Source organism: Agelaius phoeniceus, chromosome 18 (assembly GCF_051311805.1).
Source record: "Agelaius phoeniceus isolate bAgePho1 chromosome 18, bAgePho1.hap1, whole genome shotgun sequence".
Classification (NCBI taxonomy): Eukaryota; Metazoa; Chordata; class Aves; order Passeriformes; family Icteridae; genus Agelaius; species Agelaius phoeniceus.
In genome coordinates, this window is record NC_135282.1 from 11056680 (window position 1) to 11076760 (window position 20081).

Sequence of the window (20081 nt, forward strand, 5' to 3'; positions counted from 1 at the left end):
TAAAAACCTGAAAAGTTCTCAGAAAAATTTATTTCCATAAATTAAAAACACACACAAAAGAAACAGTAAAATTTTAGATTCACACAATATTGAACAGAAACAAAATGCCAAGAGCATGATGGAGGCTAATGGCACAAATGTACAAATTCTCATTGAGCTATTTGTTACCTTGATAGCATCATACAGACTTTTAATCCACAGTTACTATCCATAGTCTAGAAAAGCACCTGGAACATAATATACCAAAGGCCCACCTGAAATAAAATACAATGGATGAGAATTGCTTGCAGGAATCATATCCAGCAAGCACAGGAACTCAAATGTATGCAGACACAAGCCAGCCAGGCAAATGCTGTACATACATTAAGGAGCATTGACTGCCCCAGTCATAGCATGATGAAAACAATGAGTTTTTTCTTCTTTTTTTTTTTTTTTTTGAAAGTGATCTTTCTATCTCTGACAATCAGCAAATTTAGCAAAGAGCTGCTTGGCTCTACTAAGAGACAGGACATGGCAAAAGCTTTGCAATCCTTCTCAAGCTGTTCTGGCCATCAGTTTGTGATGTACTTTCCATGGTGATACAAAAACATCCCCACTGGAGTGGGTCACCTTCATGAAAAGGCAAGTGTCCATATCCTACTGCTAGGGATGTCTGCATGACCCCAAAAGATGAATCCTCTACACTTTTTTCCTTTAATTAGCTGTGACAGAAGCAGCTCAGAATGGAAATGCTCAGCTTTTGCCCAGTCATCACTCCCAGTGTACAAGCAGCAGCCACAAGGAACATGGCTGTTCCATGAGGGCTGTAAACAGAAACAGAGGTGGGAAAGGAAAAAACAAAAAAGTGCATGAGCAGGACTGACACCTGTATGCTGGGGAGGGGAAGAGATGCTTGGTCTCCACTAGCTTACATTGTCATACAAACACTAAACCAAAAGAGAATAATGCTGTGGGTTTGGGTTTCCACAAACTGAGGTCTGGGAGAAGCTAAACAACTGCAACATCATTTTGTAACTCCTCCAATTTCTGTAAACTGAAGAGTATTTGAGTGTTTTCTTTGCTCTCTCCACTGTAGCTTGTAGGAAAAAAGTTCATAAATCTTATTTCAATGCAATCAGAAACAAGAGAGAACAGGGAAGAAAGTAAAAAACCCCACCCTAAACAAAGCCCAACATAACCCAAAGGAAAAGACTCAACACATTCCATGTTTTGAAGCACATTAGAGATCTGAACTTCTCCTGGACCCGTCTCTTCCCCCCACCCCAATCTTTATTTCCTTGAAAGCCCCAGTAAGGTTCCAGTTAATTGTGTCACTGGAAGCCTCCCATATTAATAGAAGGTGAATGAATGCTCTGTAACAATCCCATTCTATAGCATAAATCCATAAAAATATATCTCTGACTCTGGCTACCACTTCCAACTAGTCAATAATTGGGCTAATAAGCCAACATAGGGAAACTTTCAAACATTTTTAGGAGGCAGTTGATCTTTGTTTTTTAGGGATTTCTTTTTACAAAAATAAAGAGAATCAATTAGAATGTTCTACAACAGCCCAGTAAGTTAACCAGAAAAATACTATGTCAATATGTTCAAAGTTTGCCTTGTTATTTTACCCTCAAACTCCAAACACTACTACTCTAAGTGTGCACTCCTCTCTTTTCTTCAATCTTCCTGATTAAAGATAATTAGTCTTCAAAACAAGAATATAAACTTCTACAAATCCCAGCACATAAGCTGGGGGCAAAACAAACCCAGATTAGATTTCTTTCAAGTCTCAGGCACACACAGTGTAATAATTCTCTTCCATTTCTCTACTCTCAAAGCTCTGCAATTGAACAGATTGCTTGGTAACATTTAGTTTTCTGTTTGGTCAGTAACAGAAGTGGTAGAGCAACAGAAGATAATGATGGTATTTGCAGCCCTGCATTTATATTGGGACTTTATAAAAATACCCACCCACTAGATATTTGCTCCATTTGAAGGTAAATAGAAACTCTATTATATGGGTAGATAAATAAGAAAGTGCAAGTTCAAGTGACAAGTGAAAGAAAGAACAGATTAATTAAATTTGAGCATCCCAGCAACAACAGCTTTGCCTGAATAACTTCTCTAGGCACTAAGGGACAGAAATTACCTGAACAGCAGCTAGCATTGGAATTATGCTTCAAGTTCAGTTTAACAGAAGTTATGCCAGAAGGGAGCTCTCTTCCTCCCAAAGGTAGAGCTGAGAAATTGCCCAGTGCTGCATCAGATAATTCATATGGCCTTGCATAACAAAACAAGGTCACATTCTCAGAGGCTCTTTGTACAGCACTGGCTGTAATGGACAACAGTGCTGTACAGAGAATACCTAATTATGAGCTACAGGAATTGTAAATCTAAAATGGTAAAAAAACCCCTTCTTGTTGACATTAAAATCAAGTTAGTATGAATGGAATTAAAATAACTTTAAAACAAGTATCCAAGATTTTGCTGGTCTTCCCTGCATGCAGCAGCTCAGCTCAATTAAATAAAAATCTCTGCCTGTGTATCCTGCAGCTTAACACCCTCATGGACCAATTACCTTTTCCTCTGGAGAAGAAGTTGGCATCAGCCAAGTAAGTAAAAAATCTTCTATTTGGGAAAAAATAGTACTGGGCACCATTTTTCCTTAAAACATTACCTTTTTTGAGTTGAATTGTGTTAAAAGAAGCATATACAAAGTGCAAGATATTTAATGTCTAATTATGTGGGGCTTTTGCTGCCTGGAGCCAGGAAGGGCAAAGATTCTTAGAAGGAACCTTCTAAGTTAACAGAAGGAAGAAACAATTGAATGATAACCTAGACAGCTACTTTTAATTATCAAAACGTTAGTGGTTTATCAAGAATGTGCTTGGTAGAATTTTTCTTTATCAAACACCATATATCTTTTGTCAGCTTGTTAAAAATAGCCATTACAGTAACAATAGCAGACTCAAATGTGCAAATGATCTGGAGTACAGAGTTCTAGCATCACTGAAGGTGCACTACTTCCTCCCTGACACTCCTACTCTACCCCCAAAAGATACATAAACATAATTAATTAAATATAAGCAGTAATTTCCAGAGGTTGAGAAAGGAAGGGTAAATTTCACATGGCTGTATTACACTCAAACAGGGACTTAAAAAATCCCTCCAACAGCATTTAAAAAAAAAATAGCACCTTAAAGAGGGTCACAGCCAAGAACTGATTATCAGATGTTAGAGCAGTGGCAGAGTAAGGTATGAAGAAGTCAGTAATTTCTCCCAAGGAAAAAACACTAAAGAAGCTGACTGGACCATTTCCAGCTAAGGGGCTCCCTCAGATGCTGGAGGCCTGCTCCTGCTCAACCTGCTCTGCAAAAAAGGCTTCAAGGTCCATTAGCTTCTGACTCAGAAGAACATCCAGCTCTGCACTCTGCAGTGCAGCCCTTTTAGCTCGGGTGAAGCTCCCCACTGCTTTGATTTTGCCTCGTGTCTTCCTTTTCCGGGGAAGAGTGAAGTCCTGAAACTCCAGGATCCGCTTTCTCTTCTGCTGGCTGACAGAGATCAAGTGTCCATTTTTCTCCTTGGGCTCCTCAAAGATTGTTTCCAAGCTCCTGGGAAAAAAAAAGAAAGAACAGAAATCATGAAAACCTTAGCAGCAGCCACCTTACACTGACAGGGAGACTGGGGGATTTCATAACCCAGGTAAACAACTTCTAACTTTTAGATTTTTACAGCCCCTCCACACCTCTTGTAATGCTATCTGCACCTCCTACAATGCACATTACTGCCAGCTGAGTTGTTATTGATGCACAGGCATTTGGGTAGAATCTCTTTGTATTTCAGTTCTAAAGCACAATTACAGAATCTTAATTTTACAGAATAAATAAGTTTGAACATTTGATGACAGGCCATGATTGTTAGTATTTTAAAGAACATATAATTCCCTTTGAAGTAAGTACTGCACTTTGATGGAGACTGGAACAAATGGATAGTGAAAAAATATATAAATCCATACTTAACCAGCTGCAAATTCTTAGTTTATATTCTATTTCACTTTTTCAAATCCAAACAGTAAAATACACTATTTTCAAATTAATTTTCTCTAGCAGTTTAAAGTAGACCAATTATAAGAATATATCTCTCTCTCAGCTTTCATACACCTTTTATCTCCCCCCCCACCAATTAATTTACATTTAGGAAGGAGAACCAACCTGGCAGGAGGAGGGGACTTATAGTTCTTGTTTGTGTAAATTTCTTCTAAACTAAATTCTTTCTTCTTAAGCCTGAAAAAGTAATGACAAATCAATCTAGAAAGAAGAATCCCAAAACAACCTCTCTTGACAGCAAGCAGATTTACAAGAAACAAGTACTGTTTGCATTCTGTGCCTAAATTAAATGCTAACTAATTATGCTTTAAGTAACTGGGGACCAGGAGGAATGAAAGATGAGCTCATTAAGTACATGAAGTCATACAGTGTTTCATAAGGGTGGTGTCAAGACTTGCCCTTTCTGCAGAGATCAATATTCCTTCCAGCATTCTGTGATGCTTTGAAATAATGATGCTCAAAAGGGGAAATCTCCTTCACCTTTTTGTGAAAGCTGAGAAGGAGTCTTACAGTTTAACAGATTAATGCTTCATCTCTTGAGACTGGTTTTAGTTATTGACAGTTTCCAAGCTGATCTCTGAAGAAATGCATTCCTTTGTCAAAGGTGGTGCCTGTGTTTAGGACAGAAGTCAAACCAGATGAAATATGACTAATCTGACCAGGATCACTGGCAGGCACACTGCATGATTGATTGGAAAACTTGATCAACATCTGGCACTGTGATTCCCCACTCTTTCACTGAGCTAATGCTTCCCTGAGATCATACCCCAAACAAAGAAACTGAAAAACTCCAGCACAATTTGCATCAACAGAACTTCCTAACAGATAATTGCATCTCACTGTGCACTGCAGGTTGACTGATTTTCACTTGATCAATAAAACTTCTTTCTTCTTTAGAAAAATTATTGCATTGCAGCTTGCTTTTTCACATTTTGCCTAAACTCCAGTCAGTAGTTTTGATCCAGAAGATAGAGCTGTGTCAATCATTTCTTGTAAAGGAAATAAACCTCAGATGTCACTCAACAGGGGCTGTATAAAATAGTGTGGTAAGAGAAGCATTCATTGAAATGATTCCACTCAAATGCTTTGAGTCCATTTCAGAGGCCCTGCTCACCTTTTTGGTTTGGGTAGTCCCATTGGAGTAAGGTTGGGGTCTGGCTTAGGAACAGTTTTCCTGATTCGGATCTGTGAGACTTTCTTTGGCCTCTTCTCTGGCTCAGTCTTAAGAAAGAAAGATGAAAAGTTAAAATCAAAGAAATGAAAACCATACTAGTCAACAGAATTCCCTTTTATTCTGAATATGCATAATCTATAGAATAAACATTCCTCTCTGGTTTGCCACCTTCTTTCTGCTTGAATCAAAGCAAGCAGCAGCACAGAGTAGGACCTGCACCCTGTTTTCTCTCCTCATCTTTAAACAGTTACTTGATAATATCCACCAGCAGCAGCTCCAGCTTCTGGAGAACCAAGAGTCTGAGAGATCTAAAATATAAAATGAACTCACTTTTTTCAGTTCTGTGTCATCTTGGGATCTCAGACAGGCTGGAACAGAAGCATCTGCTTCATCGAGGGCAGGGATGTGGAGCTCAGATGCTGAAAGCCTGGGGGGAGATGGCAATGGCTCTGGAAGTGTGTGAGGCTTTGGGAATGGAGGAGGGAATGAAGTTTCCAGACTGTAACAGAGAAAAAGGGAACATGTGTAGACTGATACCCAGCTGATAATGCAACACTATTCCATGCTCTCAGGAGATGTTCCTAAATTGCAATATGGGCACAAAAACCCAACACAAGTCACAGAAATGGCCCAAGTAAGTGAACTCTGCTACACACATACAGCCAAACCTGCTGCACCCCACATTGATACTGACACCAATAAACTGCCAGAGTATTTGAACATGTCCTTTAAAACCCACTCTTTTCTTTTTCATTCAGCTAAACACTATACAACCCTGTATATGAACTGACAGAAAGGGATCAATCCTCCTTTTCTGCCGGCAAATTTCCTTGACACCACTATTAATCACACTTTTTGTTTACAGATAAAATATAGCTGTGACACCTGCCATCCCTACACTTGGAAGGAATAGAAAGAAGTTTCAGCACCTAGCATCCAGTTGCTAAGGCAGAAAGGACTTCTATCCAAGTAAGGAGTCAAATTCCTATCCAAGTAAGGAGTCAAACTTCTATAGTCTCATATATTCATGTCATAAGATGTGGCACAACATGGTTGAAAGTAACAGAACTGCTCTGTGCACTGTTCTATGTGGTGTTTGCATAACTGCCCCTGCACTCCTCCATTTCATCACCCAGTCAGCATTCCTCACCCACTTCCTAATCAGAAAGCTGAAAGCCAAAATGACATTACAATGGCTTTCTGAGGAAGGTTATGGTCCCACTACTCAGGATAAATACCAACACCCCAGATACTCACTGTGTCACATGGCCTGCAGTCTGCAGGGCTCCCATGCTCTGGACAGGTGAGTGTGGTAACATGGCACAGCTGGGTCAAAGAGGAATGAAAAAACAAAACAACACAGACAGAAATTAGGGCTACACTATAAAAAGATGAGGGAAAAATTATTAGTATAAACTGGATTGTAAGACAAGATGCTCATATTGGGAATGAGAATGAAAGACTAAAATGATACAAAAGAAAGCCACATCTGTTTAGGTAACTAAATTTCATTGTTAGGGAAACTGTCCTGCTTTCCTTTAAAAATGGTATTAATGAGAAAAGGAAATAAAGGCACAGAAAGGGAGTGAGACAGTAATATTAAAAGTCATAATTATTTGAAATCTGAAAATTGTAATTCTTTCTATAAAAATCTATTTTCCTTGTTAAAAATCTCAAGTTTTTAAAATTTAAGTAACCAAAAACCTTGAAGGACTTGGTTACTAAAGAAAATAGTGCATAATGGCAACAGTAACAGGTAAAAGGAAGTACTTCCATTACATTAATTCCCTGTTGTCTCTGACTCCCACAGCCTGCAATACCCTTAACTTGACTGGAATAACCAAAGGCCTTTCCATAAGGGCTGGTAATGACCAGAATTCTGTGGCATAAAAGTCAGCAAGGCAGCTCTGAGTCCTTTGATATTAAGCTTTATTTTTGCGCCCAAATTGTTAACAGCAGGAAATCACTCAGGACAGCTTTTTACTACATTCAACAGCAAATCTTGCATTTGCTGTTCTCTCTAACCAGCAGTGAAATGCACTTGACTGTTCTAAAGCAAAGAAGTTACAGCCAGACTGGAGTTCTACAAGGGAAATGAAAACCAGCCATGCTGGAGGCACAGGGAAGTCTGACTACACATAAAGAGGTCAGAGAGACCCAGTTATTGTGTTTATCACTTATGGCAGAACTGTAACATTTTGTTTCAACATTCCACTCATTATTCCAGTGTTACTGCAACCTGTATCCATAGTGCAGCAGAGCTCTCTCTGTTAGAGACAGAGCTTATTGCTTTATGCAATAATAATACAAAATTACAAGGACAGAAGGAAATCACTTTAGAAATTTTTAATTCAATAAGCATTAATTAGAAAAAAACTTCACTGAAAGAATGCTTTTATTATTGACAGTGGAAGGGACAGTGGAAGTTATTAAGAACACGAATTGTGAGTGAAATATTTTAAAGAGGACAAATCTTTTCCAGATTAAAATGGTCCGCAGGGAACTTTGTGATTTTTCTGATTTTTAATTATCTTAAAACAGGCAAGAATTTCTGTCATAGTGGGAGCTGAAAAGGCTTTTATACTGCACCAAACATACCTCTAATATTTATGTACCAAACATCTGAGTGGGACAGATTTATGTCTGCCTCATACACATTGCTGTAAGGTATTTTGGAGAAAAAAACCAAACTGAGTTTTAGGGTATTTAACTCTGGATTATTTTTCACTTGAAGATGTTTGATTTGAATACTCTCCCTTTGGGAAGAAGATCACCACTCATAGCAAAGCACTTTTCCAATGACTCCTTACATGGGGAATGAAATCCTCTTACACATGAGCTGACTGGATGTGCTGTCCCGAGCTGCTGAGGAGCCTGCACGCTTAGGGATGTGGGAAAACCCCAAGTTAGGAATCCCACACTTAGGGATGTGGGAAAACCCCAAGTTCTGATCTCCCAGTGCAAGGAGAGCATGCTTCAGCAACACAAAACAATGAATTCACCTTATACACACAAATACATTTTAAAAAGATGGTTTTTTTGTTTTTAACAATGTGTTCTTTTTAAGTTTAGTGCTCAAACTGTACTTAAGTAGTATGATCGCTTTCAGAGTATGGAATGAAAATGGAAGTAAGTCCCATAGAATGTGCTGCAAAAATTGTCTCTATGCCATTATTCAACTTAATTCTTTTAGTGCAGACAGCTCCAGAATGGAGCAGTGCTTTCACAAGCTCACTCACACCTTTGGCAGATATTAGAATTTATACTAAAAAGTGATAAATTTTTAGGTATGTTACCCACTGATACAAAGCAAAGTGCAGCATTTGTTATCTGGCAAGACTTTTGGTTACACCTGTGTTAATCTGTGACACAGGCTAAATTCAACAGCTCTCCACAGACTGCCACACTAATCAAACCAATTAATTAAATAGACTTTGGTAGAGTGCTCATGAAGCTCTCTGCCCAGGAATTGCAAGGTGACAAAATCAGGGACTGAACTGTCCTATGTTACTGAGGGATAAAGGGCAAAATCTTTGCTCAAGGGCATGCAAAAATCCTGGAACAGATCTAGGAACTTCTTTCATTCTTTTTATAAGCAAAATGATCTTAAATGCTCATAGCAAAGTAAAATTAAATTTGCAAGGTCGATTTCAGTCCTCTTCCCACTTGTAACAAGATTGACACACAGAGAAAAATTCATTACCAATATTAAATGGAGCTACATTTGCTTGTGCCAACATCACATATGAAAAGCCATAGCATGCACAAAGAGGCTTCAATTAGCATAGAATGGTCATGGAATACAATTAAAAATGTTACTGAATGACACCCCCCCGCCCTTTACAATTCTTCCTGACCTGATATTGAGCATTTTACAGTGGTTCCAAGGGGTATTTGTGGCTCAGACCTCTGAAAAAAACTTTCCTACCTCAGAAATCCAGTTCCTCTGCAGTCACTCTGAATAGACCTAATGAAGTAGCTCACCTTTTGCATTATATACTCTGATGCATGGTGTGTATATTTTGCAAGGGAGAAGAAAATAGAGTTAGCCATTCTGCCAAAACAGGATAGTATTAAAGAAGCGAAGGCAAATATATTTAAATTCAGCTAAAAGACTGTTCTGTAAGAAAGGATCTTCCACGTTGAGCCATTCCTGGAGCAGAATGTGTAGATCTGGAAGAGGAGAAATTGACCCTCCAGTGCAAGCTGCCATCACCCTCTCCCTCCCAAAAAGGAGCAAGAATATACCCTGCACACAGTTAATCTCAGAAATAAGGTGATGGGTTTTACCTGTTCTCGATGGCCACACTTGGCTGCCACTTGCAGTGATTAGAAAGGAGAGGAGTGATTTCAGAAGGACAGACAGCGGGACCGTGCTGACTCCATATGGACAACACCCTGCCCAGGGAGTACGGCAGGGAGGACACCAGGCCATCGGACACACACCTTGGCAGCCTGGCCCCCTTCAAACCCTGGGCCAGCTGGGATATAAACAGTCTCTGGATGGTAGGAATATGGCTGGTTAAGTTTCTTCTTCTGGTCCAAATCCTGTAACATCCAGGGGAAGAAAGTGCTAACACTGTGTGAAGGCCGAGCGTGGAACAACCTCCTCTTCTTCCAGCTACAGTGTTTCTTCCAGGGTCAGGATGAACAGCAACAGTCCTGGGGTTTGTTGTGGAGTGAGAGGAATGGAGATCATTATTTACACAGGAATCTTCCTGGAAAGCTGTTGTATCTGAACAGCTCTGAGAAAGGAGAAAAGACAAAGTCCACTTTGAAGCTGGTGCTGGCGTTTCTCTGAAGACTGGGCTGTGATGTACAGAGTGCTGGGATGTAATCCCTCTGAGGTCTGTCACAGGACTGGAGTCCAATTTGATGTGAAAAGAAACTGGGAAAACTGAGGTGTCCAAGAAAGAGGCTGGAGGCTCGTGGCTTAAGTCTGAAGAAAGTATTTTGGTAGTTTCTACAGGATAAAGTGCCAAAGGCTGAAAGCTGAACATCTTGGTGCACCAGCTGTCAGCCCAGCGTGAGTGTACGTTCCTGTTAATGCAAGAAAAGGCTTCCAAGAGATTTTTAGATCTACATTGGCTGTACCTGTCACCCACTGGAAGAATTTCAGAAGAATATGGCAGGGGTTCTAAATTACGGCTGCTTTTGGCAGGGGCCAGGAGCTTGCTGGCCATTGCAGACAACTTGCTCAACAATGCTGGTTCTTTGGTACATTTTCTAAATTTCAAGCTGTTCAACAAACTGCATCTCTTGGCCCTCTGCCTTGGCATATGCACAAATCTCATGGCTGTTTCCTTTTCCACTGTCGGTGATTTACGTGGAAAGTACAAAGATTCCAGAAGCGGGTTTTCCTGTTTAGGGAATATTTCCAGTGGAATCTCAGAGACAGGGGAACTTTTCATTGTTTTCATTTTTCTTACGGATTTTAGCTGATAGAAATTGGGAACTTTTTTGCATGTCCTTCCAGGTTGTATTTTTAATGGAAGAGGTCCTCTTAGTTTATTTGTAGTTCCTCTTCGTTTATTTGTAGTTCCAAAGGCACCAGGGATCCCATCATATCCTAAATTAAGGTTCAGGTTTTCCATTTCTGAATCCTGAGTCTTCAAAAACTGTGAACTAATAAAATCTGGGGTAATCTTTGGCCTTTTAACTTCTTGTAAAGTGCTACATAGTTTACTTTCACTGCCTCTTACAGCAACAATCCCCTCTGAAGCACCTCCAAACCTGGTACTTCTAGATGTCATCAACTCAGCTGAAGAGCTGCATAAGAGTTCAGAACTGTGCAACATACTTGGTTGCAGTATGATTTTTGCTTTCTCCTGATGTTCTAACTTCTGTTCTTGTTGTGCCTTGCCCAACTGATGTGCTTCCATCTTTCCATACTTCTTCTGTATAAATACTTGATGTTCCTCTATTTGATCAAGTCTCTCTGAACATAAAGCCCCATTTTCCTTGCAAACTGCACTGGTTGGTATTTTGTCCTGGCTTTCTGTTACTTCCTTTACATTATCTTTGCTCTGTGCATTTAATTTGTAAGGCACACACACTTTACTGCAAACCACACGGTTTGGGGATGGTTCTTTGCAACTCTCTGATAGTGTGCTCAGAGGTGGAGAAAATGTGGGCGTTGCATCATCCTGCACTTCTGGGGCAGCCTCTGTGGCAGATACAGCTCCAGCCTCACAGTCACGCACAGTTTCTGGAAGTACACTGGTACCTGCTGAGTTTGGGAGCTTTGGATCATTTTGTCTTTCTTTTGAAAGATTATTTAGTTTGGATCTTGAGATTTCTTCCAAAATCTTTCCATAATTCTCAGTCCTAAGGGGGACTATCTTGCTACCAGAATCTTTAGAATCTTCCAACAAGGCCAATGAACAATCTTTGGGCAACCTTCCTCTAGGGGCTACCTCTTTTACTGTCATCTCCTGTACACAGGTATTCTTAAATTTCTCTTGACCAGGAGGACTTTCTGGTGAGCTCATGTCCATGTCTTTCACAGTTGTGGTGCAAAGCCCCTCACCTTTCAGACTTTCTTTGCTGTGGGCACAAACTCTTGAGCTTTTGGCACCATTCAGAGAGCCAGCTGCTGATTCATTCCCTGAAGATGGAGCCTCAATATTGCTGGATTTTTTCTTAACAGAAATTGTTACAGAAAGAATTTTTGTCATTGAAGTATCTTTGTTAATTTTTTTGTCTGCAGATGAAATATCTCTTTGTGTATTCTCAGGTGACACACACAGCTTTTCTTGCTCAGGCAGAGAGATGTGAGAGTTCAGAGCTGACACAGATTCTGAATCCACCCAAGTCTTAGTAGTTTTCTGGAGGTCAAACTTTTCAGAATGGGATGCACAAATACCCCTTTGATCATCAGTTTCTTTACCAGGCTCAAAAGTTAACTGGGGGCAAGAGTTATTTAAGATCGGAGTTACACTCAGACTTTCTCTGTTTTCTGTATCTGACAGCACATTTTTATTTTCTGGCTTGTCTGTATTCTTAAACTTCTCTTGACCAGGAAGACTTTTTGGTGAGTTCATGTCCATGTCTTTCCCAGCTGGCATGCAAAGCCCCTCACCCTTCAGACTTTCTTTGCTGTGGGCACAAACTCTTGAGCTTTTGGCACCATTCAGAGAGCCAGCTGCTGATTCATTCCCTGAAGATGGAGCCTCAATATTGCTGGATTTTTTCTTAACAGAAATTGTTACAGAAAGGATTTTTGTCATTGAAGTATCTTTGCTAAAAACTTCAGCAGAAGATGAATCACAATTATCTCTTTGTGTACTCATGAGTGACATACACAGCTTTTGTTTCTCAGGCAGAGAGATGTGGGAGTTCAGGGCTGACACAGTTTCTGAATCTCTCTGAGTCTCAACACAAGATTCTTGGATGTCAAACTTTCCAAAATGAGATGGACCAACGCCCCTTTGAGCATCAGTTTCTTTACCAGGCTCAATAGTAAACTGTGGGTGAGAGTTATTTAAGATAGGATTTATACTCAGACTTCCTCTGTTTTCTGTATCTGAAAGCAGATTCCTATTTTTTGGCTTGTGTGAAAGACTCCCATGAATTGATGAAATGGGCAGAAATGGAGCACTAATTGTATTTTCCTGGTTCTCCACCAACCACTTTATCTTTGGCAAAGATTGCTGCATTTTGTTTCCTGCAAACACCAGCTCTGCTTCCTCTTTTGCACATTGGATAAAACGAGCCTGCTGTGAGCAATGTGCTTTGTCATCAGAAAAGTTTTCTTCAAGTGCTCCTTTATTGTTTCTTTCACATCTGTTCTCATGTTCTCGTAGTCTGATTGTCTCCTCTTCAATTAGATCACTGATGGAGTCCATGGATCCTGAAGAATCTTCATTTTTCACACCAATTAAAGAGTCCAATCCCATGACATTCTCTTGTACAGCTCCTTTAAACCTGGCTTCTCTTGCACATGTATGGTCCAACAGAGGCGGGTCAGCAGCTGTTTTTAGCAGAACCTCTTCCCTGTGATTAGGGTCAGTTTTGTCTCTTTCCACAGAACCGGTTATGCTTTGTGAGCCAGTGTTGGGTTGGGTGGTTAAACTTTCTAAATGTTGCTCACTGCCCAGCACTGGGACATCAGACTCAGTGTGACAGGGATGACACTGATTTCCCAAGGGACAAAGGGTCTCCTGTGTTTGGCCAGCATGTTGTGTTGGAACATTCACATTGTCCAGTGCTGGCTGTGGAGCACAGGTTGAAGGGCTACACTCAGAGGGATCAGCTATGAGCAATGGCATTTCTTCCTGCTCATGTTCTCTCTTCCATGGGCCTAGCAGAGAGCTGTAAAATCCAAAATTATGAGCACGGGTGTTTTTGTTCAAATATCTGACCAACAGCTGTTCATTAGTCCTATTTCTCTGATTGCCTTCAGGAGCATTTGGGGAATCCACAGCTCCTGTTTTATCAAACTCATCTGTCTGGGAAGCACACGTGCCAATGTGTTCTTTTGCCTCATCTCTGTCACAAACAATTTCACTGCCCATTGCTTTGTAAAGATCAAATTGTTCCACAACTTCCATATTCTTATTTGAAACCTCATCTCTTGCCAAGGTAGCAGCAGACTTCTCTGCAGTATATGCTGAGCAAAACATGGTTTTTCCTGTGGGAATATAATTTGTCCCATGCAGAGCTCTACCTCTGTTGCCCCAGTCATTTTCACAAAGAAGAGATCCACGTGCCAAAGGGGTGTGTGCTTTTGGAAAGATCACTGCCTCCTTACTGTTATACCCTGATGAAGACACTCCTTCCAAATTATCCTTTTCTTCAGTCTTATCAACTTCAACACCAAAAGACTGACTCTTCAGGAAAACTTCATCCACACATGTACTCCCTGATAAAATACAGGAAGTGCTGGCAGCTGTACACTGGTTTTTTATACTCTTGTTATTACAAAGCCATGTGTGACAATGTTCATGTTCTAAACCAGTGATCACTCTCTCCATATTTCCTGCAGAAGATTTTATATTCATTTGGGATACTCTGCTTGCTGTATTAGGGTTATCAAAAGTCATGGAATTTACAGAAGACTTGAATTTGTCTTTATGAAGCAAAACTTCAGCAACTTGTTCTGCTGGTGTTCCAGAAGCACCAATTAATTCTTTTCTAGACCAATTATCCCAAGCCTTGTCCCTGCAGGAAACTTCATTATTAGTACAAGGAAGACACTCATTACAATGAGGTTCTCTTGATTTTTGTAAAACAGGAGGTAGAGTTACATTTAGTGTATAAAACAAATTTGTTTTCTTCCCAGTGGATAAGCAGTCATTACTATCAGCTTCTGCAGCTCCAGCTAAACCACCAGCCAACTCTTCTGATGTTTTATTGCTCTCAGATTCCTTTTCAAGCAGTTGTGCCTTGGGTGAGTCTTTTTCTAGCTTGGTACCAAGATGAAGACAGCTGTGGTTACGGAGAGGAGGGATTTTATTGGCAGTACTATAAAAGCCTATGTCTCTCTGCCCGGTTTCATGGGAAGCAACATTACTTGTTTCCACCCACAAACTATTTTCTTTTGTATCATTCTTGCATGGGTCACTGACAGAGAATTGCCACTGGTCCTTTTTCAACTTATCACTTTCTGACAGGAATATTTTAAATTTTTCTTTTGAGAACTCCTCAGGAGATGAAGCAACAGAACTAAAAACTGGAGAATGACACTGCTCAGAATTAGCAGCCTTTTGAGCTTCAGGCCAGCGACAAATTTCAACATTATCTCCCACAGCAATTTTTCTCCAGACTTCAGCTGCTTCTTCAGATTCAGAGCTGTAGGATTTTCCTATAGCAGCACTTAATTCCCTACGATCAGTTTTTGCACTAGATAATCCTTTTTTCCTTACCACTGAGATCTGCTCCAGTGGTACAGATGTGGAGGTTTGGCTTGTTAAAAACCCAGTTCCATGATCATAAAGAGTGTGGTGTTTGATGTTTTGGGGAAGGTACTTCTGGGGGGTTTCACTGATAATTCTGTGAACTGCAGAACTGCCTTCTGGTGGCATATTTCCAAAGTCCAGATTGCAGACGCTTTTCAGAACTGGACATAAAACGTCAGAACTTGGTGTGGAGAGTGTTCTACAGCTTTCTGCTGAGAACAACTCGTGAGGTTCATTTTGTCCAGGTACAGGACCCTTAAAGAAGTCATAAGCATCATTTTCTTCATCCTGCTGACAAGTCTGGCAATTAGCAAATGATGTACTGAATTCATTAAGAGGATTTTGTCTGGATAACTTTTCTTCTCTAACCTCCAAAACAGATACACCATTCCCCCCTGTTCTCAATGGCATGGCAGCATGGGCTTCTGACCCATTATAGTCACTTGTTTTTTGTGGATGATCTGCAGCTGCTCCAATGTCCATGACTTTTAAAGGCTCTAAAAAACCTAAGATGCTGGTTTCTGAAACCCCAGCTCTGGCCATGACTGTGTCTATGTCTGGGCATTGACTGCCCTCAAGTGGAAGACCTGTACTCACTCTGTCATTGCTGTATCCTGCTTTACTAAATATCCTAGTCCCATCAGCCTTCATACCTTGTACTTCTTCAGTGAGCTTTGGCAGAGTTTCAGCTGTCACCTGAACATTTGCTTGGTTTTCTTCTGCATAAGAAAAAAAAAAGAAAGCACTCAGAACCATATGCTAAATTTAGAAGGCATTCAGCTCATTAAGTACCTTTTGTTGTTGTACACAACACTCCATGCAGTGTTGGTTACCAAATGTTCTTAAAAGTGAGAATTGATGCTATCAATTTTAGTACAAGTCTTTAGAGGAAACAACAAACAATTCCACCACAAAGCTAAGGTAACAAAACCAATCCTTTTCAATACAGACACTTCCATGAGCAGCAAGCATTCCAAGTCCTGCACGTTTCAGATTCCTCTAATATCAAGCTAGGTGAATGCAGATCCTGTAACTTAACACACAGGAAGCCATGGCCAACATTAAAATAATGCTTATTTGTAACATCAAAATTCAACATAGGCTGGGACTTGATCTGCTCCAGCCTAGAAATAGGCTGGAATTGTGTGGCCTTTTCCATTTCTTCTTCCTAGGAAACATGTCTGTCAGTAACTCATCCACAGGAAAACAAGACATATCTCATCTGCCCAAGCAACTTGGATTATCCATAAAGTTTCTTCTGTAAAAGAAACTTCACAAAGAAGGTGCTAATTAAAAAAATTACAGTTACTGTAGAGTATCTTCATACTCAAAACTTTATAGGGAACATATTTACTCAGACTTCTGCAGATCTTTTCCCTGTTTCCTAGCAAGCAACAAGACTAGATGGCATTCATCAGCTAAATACAAATTTAGGTAAAGACAGCAGGGGGGGAAAAAGAAAATAAGTACTAGATTCAGGCAAAGTGACCAAAGTACTTGGAGCTAGAAAATTATGGAGGAATTATAATGAAATTAATAATTACTTTAGCTGTCCTCTTTCTTTAGATTCTACACTTTTAATTGTATTTTTTAGAACACTCAAAAATGAATGAGTAATACTTTGTATATATATATGTTATTACTGCTCTCATACCTCCATCTTTGAAACAAAAGGAAATGCAAAAATCTGCTATTAACAATCTCTTCTCCTTTGGAAACAAATAACTAAAACACATCTTCTACAGAAAAGGTCTTGAGGCAAGTACATACCCTGCCAGGAGAAAGTAAAGCATTAGGTTTTGATAGTGTTATAATTACACAGGGTGATACTTTCTAAATGAGCCATCCCACAATCACTCATCTGCTTTAAATCAACAATAACTGGGAGAGAAGCAGGGGCTGGATGGAGATGTACAGCTACAATAACTACCTGTGCTCCTCAGAGATCCTGCAATTTCAGTGCAATAGGTTCTCAAAGACTTTGCCTCTTGCTCATTTACGTGAGGGTCCTCCTGAAACAGGACAGAAATATGGTCAGACATGGTTATTTATGGTTAGATAGAAAAATGGTTCGATTTTCTGAGGTGTGTCATGTCTCAGGGACTGCATCTGCTCAGCTGGGTTAGTTCAGAACAAGAAATTCACTAAGGAACCTCCAGACACATCAGCCTTGGCCAGAGGCAGCCTTGCCTTGCAAGGGCTTCACACAAGCACTAAGGATGTCTCCCCAAAACACTGCTGTATTTAGCAGCAATGACATCTTGTGATGTGGCAGCTAAAATGTAAGTACAGGGCTTAAAATGCAAATTGTTGAAAATTGGAATGAGAAGAGTAATCCAGTGTCCAAGTCTAGTTCACACTGCCACTAGACTCCTGGGAAGATGTGTGTCTCTATTGGAACTTGGCTTCTACTATTCCTTGGGCACAAACCCAGGAACAGGTGACCTAGATCTGCCAGCAAAACCACCAAACCAGATCCCACAACCAAACTACCTGCAGTTAGAAATATAGGAAAATTCATCTTGAAAACTGAATGACTAAAAAGAATTTAATAATTTTAATTTCACAGAAGAGATAAATCCATTTTTTAAGAAGTCAAATACATCAAACAGATATCAAAATCTGGAATTAAACACACAAAATTATGCAACACCCAATAATTAAGGTAAAACACTCAGCTGTGCACCTTTTTCTGTTACATATCTGCCTTACACCATTCCAGCAGTATTTAAGCAAGTGAAAACACTGGTATTTTAAAATACTGCTGGTCTACTGAATTATTGTCTAATTTTTCACCCACAACAATCCAGGTACTGACACACACACACCCCCCTGGATGTGCCCAAGGCCGGGCTGGAGGGGGCTCTGAGCAACCTGGTCTAGTGGAAGGTGTCCCTGCCCATGGCAGGGGGTTGGAACAAGGTGACCTTCCAGGTCCTCTTCCCACCCAAACCATTTTATGATTCTATACTGGAGGACACAAAAAAAGAACGAGGAAACCCATTGCTAAACCCACTGCCTAGTGACTCTAACCCTAAATTCAAATTATCACACAGGGATTCATTTCTGCATTCACTTACTTGTTCTGACCAGCTTTCCCCCAGAGTTAAAGGACAACATTCAGCATGATGGTCCTCAGCACCTTGTGCCTCTTCATCTTCTTTCTGGTACCCATCACCAGAACAGTCTACTTTCCTAAAGCGTCTTTTTCTGCTTTTTTCATCCTCTGCAATGTCTCCAGCCTGTCGTAATTCTTCAGGAAAGGGTTCTGCTGGCCCATGGGAAATCACCTGGAGCACATCACCCAGATCCTGTGTCTTGTGGCAGAAGTTTCCTATGGCAGAAGCCCACGGCCCATCCCTGTGTGCCAGCAGGGGCACTGGCCCATCAGACTGTGCATCCAGGCCCAGGCTGGGCCCCGGCCCTGCCATGAGGTGTCTGGAGATGCTCTCTGGCAGCCCAGTGTACAACTCCTCTATTACAGCAGACACAGAAGAATCAAGGAGAGACTCCACCCCAGATGAGAGCATCAGGGCTGTTGAAGATCAGTTGCCCTGAGCTTTTCAGTTTATCCTAAAAATAAAAGCAACGTTAAATCAATGTACATTGGACTAACCACAGAAAACCCTGAGCTGGAAGGGACCCTCAAGGATCACTGAAATCCAGCTTCTGGACTAGGTTAAAATGAAAAGCTTAATTCCTCAAGATTCAAGTATATGTGTTTAAGAAAGATACTTCCAAATATGTCTTTAAGAAAGGAGCTGAGGAAGATTTGAGTATCTAAGGAAATGCTTCATGAACAAATAAAGAGAGTAATGCCAAATAGATATTCCCAAGCCTCATTTCCACATTCACACATCTCCCTGCAGATTTAACCACATCTTCTGAATAACCTGAGAAGAGGGGTTTGTATCCGACATCCTCCTCCTTCACTAGAACCAAAGCATTGTTGGATTTCCTGGGATTTTCATGAGTTTCTAGTCTTTGGAAAAAAGCTCCAAGTTTTCTTCACATTCTGTACCACAAACGAACACTGCCTAAGCCATCAACCACCAGCCTGTGCCTGTCATTTTGTGCTGTCCCGCAGTGCAGAGGTGCCTTGTGCCCGGACACAGCCCCGCTCCGGATCCGCTTCGGCCCGGAACCGAACACGGGCAGCGGCTTTGTGAGCACGGGACAGGAGCTCCGGCTGAGCTGCACCGCTGCTGTCGGTACCGGGACAACCCCGCCGTGCAAACGCCGCCGTCAATCGCTCCCGGAGGCTCACGGACAGGAGCGGGCTAAGCCAGGCCTTTCGAGGAGCCCCAGTGACTCAGTTTAACAAAACTCGGGCTCATCGCCGAGCGCTGGTCTGTGCTTCTCTAGCAGCCTGTACAAACACCGGGGAAACTCGCACCAGCCTCCCGGGAACACGGGAGGCCACTGGTCCCGGGAGAGCATCACCGTCCCGGCGGTGCCGCCCGAGCCCAGCCGCGCCGGAACCGGGGGCAACCCTTTGTTCCGAGCGCCGCCGCAGCGCCGACAGAGCCGCCCCCGAGCCCCGCTCCTTCTCCGCGGCAGCAGCCCCGCACCGGCCAGAGCCGAGGGTCTGCAGCTGCGGCGGCGCACCGGAGATCGCCGCTCTCGGTAATTACACAACCGCCGGTGTCTCCCCCGCGCCCGGGCTGAGCAGGGCCCGCGCCGCCCACTCGGGCCCGCTCCAACTCCCGGCGGGCGGCGGCGCGCGCAGGAGGCGGGGCCCGCCCGGCGCACCCCGCGCCCCGCCCGCTGCCGTTACCTGAGCGGCGGCGGCCGCCGGCCCCGCTGAGCGCGCCCGCCGCGCCGCGCCCCGCCCCGCGCGCATCACTTCCGCATCCGGGGCGGGCCCGCGCGCGGAACCGGCAGCCGCGGCTGTGGCCCCGCCTCCGGCAGCGCCCG

At 41.9% G+C, this 20081-nt stretch overlaps 1 protein-coding gene across 3 annotated transcripts; it reads right to left on the reverse strand.

Annotated features, from left to right (window-relative positions):
• Positions 1-10: 10 nt before the first annotated feature.
• On the reverse strand, positions 11-20067 carry PRR14L (proline rich 14 like). 3 transcript variants are annotated; one of them, XM_077187660.1, is made up of 9 exons: positions 19942-20067; positions 18245-18737; positions 17095-17176; positions 9556-15883; positions 6523-6591; positions 5596-5764; positions 5206-5312; positions 4197-4268; positions 11-3596 (listed from the first exon to the last, which is right to left on the reverse strand). In XM_077187660.1, exons 2-9 carry the CDS (start codon positions 18692-18694, stop codon positions 3320-3322), a joined length of 7554 nt encoding a protein of 2517 aa, XP_077043775.1. In that variant the 5' UTR covers positions 18695-18737; positions 19942-20067; the 3' UTR covers positions 11-3319. The 3 variants fall into 3 exon arrangements, with proteins under 3 accessions (XP_077043775.1, XP_077043776.1, XP_054502009.2); XM_077187661.1 differs by lacking the exons at positions 9556-15883; positions 17095-17176; positions 18245-18737; positions 19942-20067 and adding an exon at positions 9250-9545; XM_054646034.2 differs by lacking the exons at positions 9556-15883; positions 17095-17176; positions 18245-18737; positions 19942-20067 and having other exon boundaries at positions 6523-9544.
• Between the last annotated feature and the right edge of the window lie 14 nt (positions 20068-20081).